General features: G+C 47.8%; 1 protein-coding gene across 1 annotated transcript in view; it reads right to left on the minus strand.

Moving 5' to 3' along the window:
• Positions 1 to 583: 583 nt before the first annotated feature.
• Positions 584 to 5,780, minus strand: part of mst1 (macrophage stimulating 1) — a gene marked incomplete at both ends in the record, with an annotated part of 9,593 nt that continues 4,396 nt past the window's right edge. The window contains 10 exons of the mRNA XM_083668140.1: positions 584 to 745; positions 1,115 to 1,254; positions 1,978 to 2,084; positions 2,413 to 2,559; positions 2,952 to 3,029; positions 3,311 to 3,425; positions 3,754 to 3,786; positions 4,113 to 4,249; positions 4,551 to 4,653; positions 5,251 to 5,381. Coding sequence (XP_083524266.1) covers positions 584 to 745; positions 1,115 to 1,254; positions 1,978 to 2,084; positions 2,413 to 2,559; positions 2,952 to 3,029; positions 3,311 to 3,425; positions 3,754 to 3,786; positions 4,113 to 4,249; positions 4,551 to 4,653; positions 5,251 to 5,381 — 1,153 coding nt within the window. The remainder of the gene's footprint in view (positions 746 to 1,114; positions 1,255 to 1,977; positions 2,085 to 2,412; positions 2,560 to 2,951; positions 3,030 to 3,310; positions 3,426 to 3,753; positions 3,787 to 4,112; positions 4,250 to 4,550; positions 4,654 to 5,250; positions 5,382 to 5,780) is intronic.

The raw sequence follows: 5,780 nt of genomic DNA on the forward strand, positions 1-5,780 counted from the left end.
CAGCATTTTTGGTGAATGGTGTGAGACCGTTCCTGGGCGACATGATGAGGTTAAAGAGGCATGCCCTTTACCAGTACATTGTGAGGTCAATGCCAAGGTTCACGTTGAGACAACCATCATTACAATTAAATAAGGCGATGCCTGTCTCTTTCCTCTCAATACACACGCATGCACGCACGCACGCACGCACGCACACACACACACACACACACACAAAACAAAACAAAACAAAAGACAACAAGAGAAAAGCCGATTATTTTATCTTATCTTATTTAATCTTATATTTTTGCCCTAAGTATGCAGAATAACACATGACAATAGAGTATTATACACATATTAACTGATGGAAAGGGAGACTGTGTGTGTGATGTAGATAGACAGATAGACTGTGTGTGTGATGTAGACAGACAGATAGACTGTGTGTGTGATGTAGACAGACAGGTGGTCTACGGCCAATGGGATTGTGCGTGCTGTAGTTTAGCGAACTTGTGAACGTGGGTCAGGTAGTCGACCAGTAGATCACCAGTAGATCACCAGTAGATCACCAGGGCTTTGTCATATGCCTGGTGGCGCATCTGTCGCCCTAAGCCATCTCCATGACCTTCTTGATCCAGTCGACGTAGACAGACACGCGGATGAAGATGTTGGGCTGTCCCGGGTGTCCGCAGCGTCTCATAGGGATGATCACCCCCTCCAGCACCCAGCAGTCGCTGTTCTGGCAGGCCAGGGGTCCGCCGTAGTCTCTCTGGAGGTCACAAGGGACAGGAGCATCTTACAGGCAAATACATGCTTCTCACACAAGCGTGAGTGTGTGTAGGGTGCTTGTCTTTGTTGTTGCACGCACGCAGGCAGGCAGGCAGGAGGCAGGCAGGCAGGCAGGCAGGAGGCAGGCAGGCAGGCAGGCAGGCAGGCAGGCAGGCAGGCAGGAGGCAGGCAGGCAGGCAGGCAGGAGGCAGGCAGGCAGGCAGGCAGGCAGGCAGGCAGGAGGCAGGCAGGCAGGCAGGCAGGCAGGCAGGCAGGCAGGCAGGCAGGCAGGCAGGCAGGCAGGCAGGAGGCAGGCAGGCAGGCAGGCAGGCAGGCAGGCACGCACGCACACACACACACACAAAGTTACCTCACAGGCGCCCACCCCCCCATGGAAGGAGTTGGTGCACATCTCGTTCTCCCGAACACGTCCCCGAAAGTATCTGTTGCATTCCGGATTGCTCATGACCGGTAGCTGAGCCACATTGAGCACGGTTTCGTCCGCCGTGCCTGAATAGGAGACAGAATAGGAGAGAGAGAGAGAGAGAGAGGGGGGGGGGGGGGGGGGGAGGAGGAGGAAGAGAGGGAGATAAAGAGAGAGAGAGTTAGGTATATGATGAGTGATATTGGAAATAACAACAACATCTGTTGGTAGGGGAGATCTGCTTTACACGGAACATTAGTGAACCAGATACTTTCGACGGCAGAAAAGCGTCTGCTTTTGGTAAAGAAATGGTGTCATGGTGTAGGGTCATACGAAGGGCAGGATGAAGGGAGAGTCAGAAGACGTTCAGAACAACGGGAGAAACATGGCGGGTGACATACTGTAGGCCCCGGCCACCCCAAACTACGCTATCTGTTAGCTACGGATTGAGCCAAGGGTTTCTCTATGGGAGTCCTCCACTGACGGACAACAGAGGTGACCAGGGTCTGTCCGTGCGTTTTGGCAAAAAAAATTTACGGACCAAAAAAAAGTTGGAAGGGGGTTGAATTTTCCACAGTCCGTTCGTCCGTTCGGCCAAAGAGAAACGGCGTTTCACATTCAGTTGCTAGGTTGCATTGTTCAGTCGCGAGGTTGTTTCAAAAGTCACACTCAAATTCCGCTCATTAAAATCGGACAGTGATTTCATACGTACGCGTTTTTATCAGTTTTCTGATAGTCTGGTGTGGCCGGGGACAAGAGGAGAGAATATGAATGGAGTGATATGTGATATTGGGGTGTTGGAGACTCACCTTTAGACTCCCCCCAGCCTGCGATCTCACACTCGGTGTTCTCTGGAACAATGTAGCGCTCAGGGGGGAGGCAGATCTGAGACACACGCTCGTTAAACTGGGCAGGGCTGAGGAAGAGGAGGTTCAGTACGTTTGGTTTAAATCATGCGTGGTGGTGGAACGGATAGATCAAATACGACACATACTCTTTGTGTATGGTTGTGTGACAGTGTGTGTGTGTGTGTGTGTGTGTGTCTTCTGTTGTAATGTGTGTTTGTTTTCTCAAAAAAAAGATAATGCACTTTAAATGAAGTGATAATGCACTTTAAATGAAGCTTGACTTGACTTGTGTGTGTGTGTCTCTGAGCTGGTGTGGATGTGTGTGTGTGTTTATGTGTGTGTGTGTGTGTGTGTGTGTGTGTGTGTGTGTGTGTGTTTGTGTGTGTATGTTCATACGATTCCAGTTGTAACATAACCAGCTGAGACTCAGAGGGTCCGCAGATGATCTTGGTGAGAGGGATAGTCTGTCTATCTGGATCTCCCTCCTGGGGGTCTTTGAACAATGTCCCCATCGTGGCAGAATACCCTGGGAGGTCCACATAACTGCACAGAGAGAAATACACACACTGTACACACACTGACCAATATCTCCATCACACTGAGGGGATTTCATTCCTTTCTGGTCGATCTAGGCTTGCTGTTTTTGATGTCTAGTTTCAGTTAATATCAAGTTTTTTGTCCCACTTGCTTTTTCATTAATTGCCATTATAAAATTAAAGTCAATATTTCTCCTAAAGTGGTAATTTAATCATGGGACTTTGCACAGCACACATAAACACCACTACATTAATTAATGTATTCATTTAGCAGATAATAGCTAACTAAATAATATATAACATTAAACGTTTATGTTAACATTTAGATGTACATTTACATATCTAATGGAACGACCTCATTAGTTATCCTCTGCATGTTTAAAAAAGTAGAGGGTTTACCAAGAGGAAAAACACTGCTTGGTGCTGATCACCCATTTGGAGTTCACCAGGGACCCTCCACAGAAATGGTTTCCTTTCCTACACACAGGAGAGAAGAGAGGTCACAAAGTTCTTCCTTGATTCCTTGGTATCCTCCCTCGTCTCCTCTGCTCCTTCTCAAAACCCATTGGAGGAGAACGTTCGGGGGGGAGGAACCTCAGATCTCTTCCTCCAATGGGTTTGAGACGCAAGCGAACAGAGAGGACGCAAGGAAAGGAAAGACTTTTGAGAGGTGGCCACAGACTGGGGTGTGACATCCCTGTTGATGAGTGTGGCCCGGGGGGCGACCCGGGGGGCAACCCGGCCCACCACTGACTGACCTGTCTCTGAGGCTCACAGTCCACGGAGAGTTACCAGGGACCCCTCCAACGACACGCAGCCTGGACCTGACGATACGGTCCTCTCTTTTCCCACATTCATTGAACTCCCCCTGCTCTGTGTCCACACACACACACACACACACACACACACACACAGACGCACGCACGCACACAGGCAGGCAGGCAGGCAGACACACACACACACATACACACACACACAGACGCACGCAGGCACGCAGGCACGCACACAGACGCACACACACACACACACACACACACACACGCACACGCACGCACACACACATTTTTTTTATGTAAAGAATACTGCACACAAGAGCACAGGTATGCAAGACATTTATCATTCATGGCCACTTTTTTTATTGTGCGATCATGCTCACCTGGTTATTATTACCTGGTAATATAATATAATATAATATTGTTACCTGGTGGCTTACTCACGGGCACTTTCTCCCCAGCTGTTAAAACAAGGAGAAGAAGAGGGGTCATTGAATCACTTATTCAAAATGGAGGGACACAAACTTTGAGAGAAATGTGTGCTTGAATATAATTCAAGTGAGGCTAAAATGACCGTTTACATTTGTTACATTAAAGTCTTTTAGCCTCCTCTTTCATCCTGTTTCATCCTGTTTCATCCTGTTTCATCCTGTTTCATCCTCTTTCATCCTCTTTCATCCGAAGCGACTTACAAGCGGTACATTTGTCTCAGGAAGTGAATCGACCACTGAACAGCAGTACGTATCAAGGATTGTACCTTTAAAGACGAGAGGATAGAAGTCTTTACCACATTGCTTGATGGCACAGTAGTCAAACTCAGTTTTGGGGTCCGTGGTGTAGCACCAGGGGCCGTGCTGGTCCCCGTCAGGGTTCCGACAGTAGTTCTCTGTCAGGTTGGCCTCTGGGTGGGTCTTGGGGTTGATCCTGGAGAACATCACAACACACACTAAGCCTACACACACGTCACAGGGGAGGCTGGTGGAGGTAGAAATCGGAGGACGGGCTCAATGTAATTCATGGAATGGAGTGAGGAATGGTATCAGTCCATCATTGCACGCCACGCATTACAATGTGCCCGTCCTCCGATTTCTACCTCCACTAGCCTCCCTTGTCCTATACACACATCATTACCCTCTATATAAAGCTAGTAAAGATCTGTGTATATTGAGCTTCCCTCTTAGGCAAAACCACATAGATGAATCCAAACAACCTTTGTTTGTCATACTTAGTTTTGTGAGGCGTGTTGACGCTCCACTTCTGGCAGGTGATGCCCTTGCGGGTCCTACGGACTACACCTCTGTAGTTTTTACCATTTTCATGATAGCAATCTGAGGTAAAAAAAAAGGAAAGAAAAGTGAAAACATGATGACATAAACGCTTTGTTTAGGGAGTAATAATATACGCCACTTAGCTGACGCTTTTATCCAAAGTGACTTACATTGCAGTGAGTGCATACGTTTCAGTATATATGGTCCCAGCAGGAATCAAACCCACAACCTAAGCTTTGTTAGTGCCACGCTCTACCGACTGAGCCACAGAAGACCACGGAGTAATGGTGCTCTGAGTGATCAACTGGACTAGTTGTGTTTGAGGAACGAAGATGGCAGAGTGTATCATGGGTCTGGGGCCATATTCACAGAGCGTCTCAGAGTGGATGATCTAGGATCAGTTTTGCCTTTTTTAATAAGTTTGTATGGAGGTTTGCAAGTTTATTTAGTTTAAAAGTGCATTTTCACCAAGGTCTCAACACACTATACATTCTATGAAAACCAAACACATTGACAGAACACATAAATAAAAGCATATGGGGTAAACAATAACCTCGACAATGGGGAATGGGGAAATCTTGGATCAGCACTCTGAGACGCTTTGTGAATATGGGCGAACAGACTGATATGAACCAGCAGAGGGCAGTGTAGGCCTACCCTCGGCTTCGATGTCATCTGCACAACGTTTGATCTGTAAACAGAGAGCGGTTCTCATCTCGGGCACAGACGTGAAGCACCAGGGAGCCTCCGAACCATCTGGGTTACGACAGTAGTTCTCCTCCAAGCCCCTAGGAGCAATGTGGAACACACTAAATGCTACAGCAAACAGTAATGACAGTAATATTGAAGTTCAGTGTAAACAACCCCCCCCCCGCGCCCCCCCATAAACACACACACACACACACACACACACACACACACACACACACACACACACACACACACACACACACACACACACACACACACACACACACACACACACACACACACACACACACACACACACACACAATGTTATTGCGGGCAAGGTTGGCCTTGAGGCTAGGGAGGCTAGCCAGTAACGCCAAGGTTGCTGGTTGCTGGTTCAATCCCAACATGTGAGTGATTGGAGGGTTGCTGAAATCATATATAACCACTAAATCCAGTTACTAAATGACTAATAACATGAGACTAAGAAAACACTG

Source organism: Argentina silus, assembly GCF_951799395.1.
Source record: "Argentina silus genome assembly, chromosome: 4".
NCBI classification, from domain to species: domain Eukaryota; kingdom Metazoa; phylum Chordata; class Actinopteri; order Argentiniformes; family Argentinidae; genus Argentina; species Argentina silus.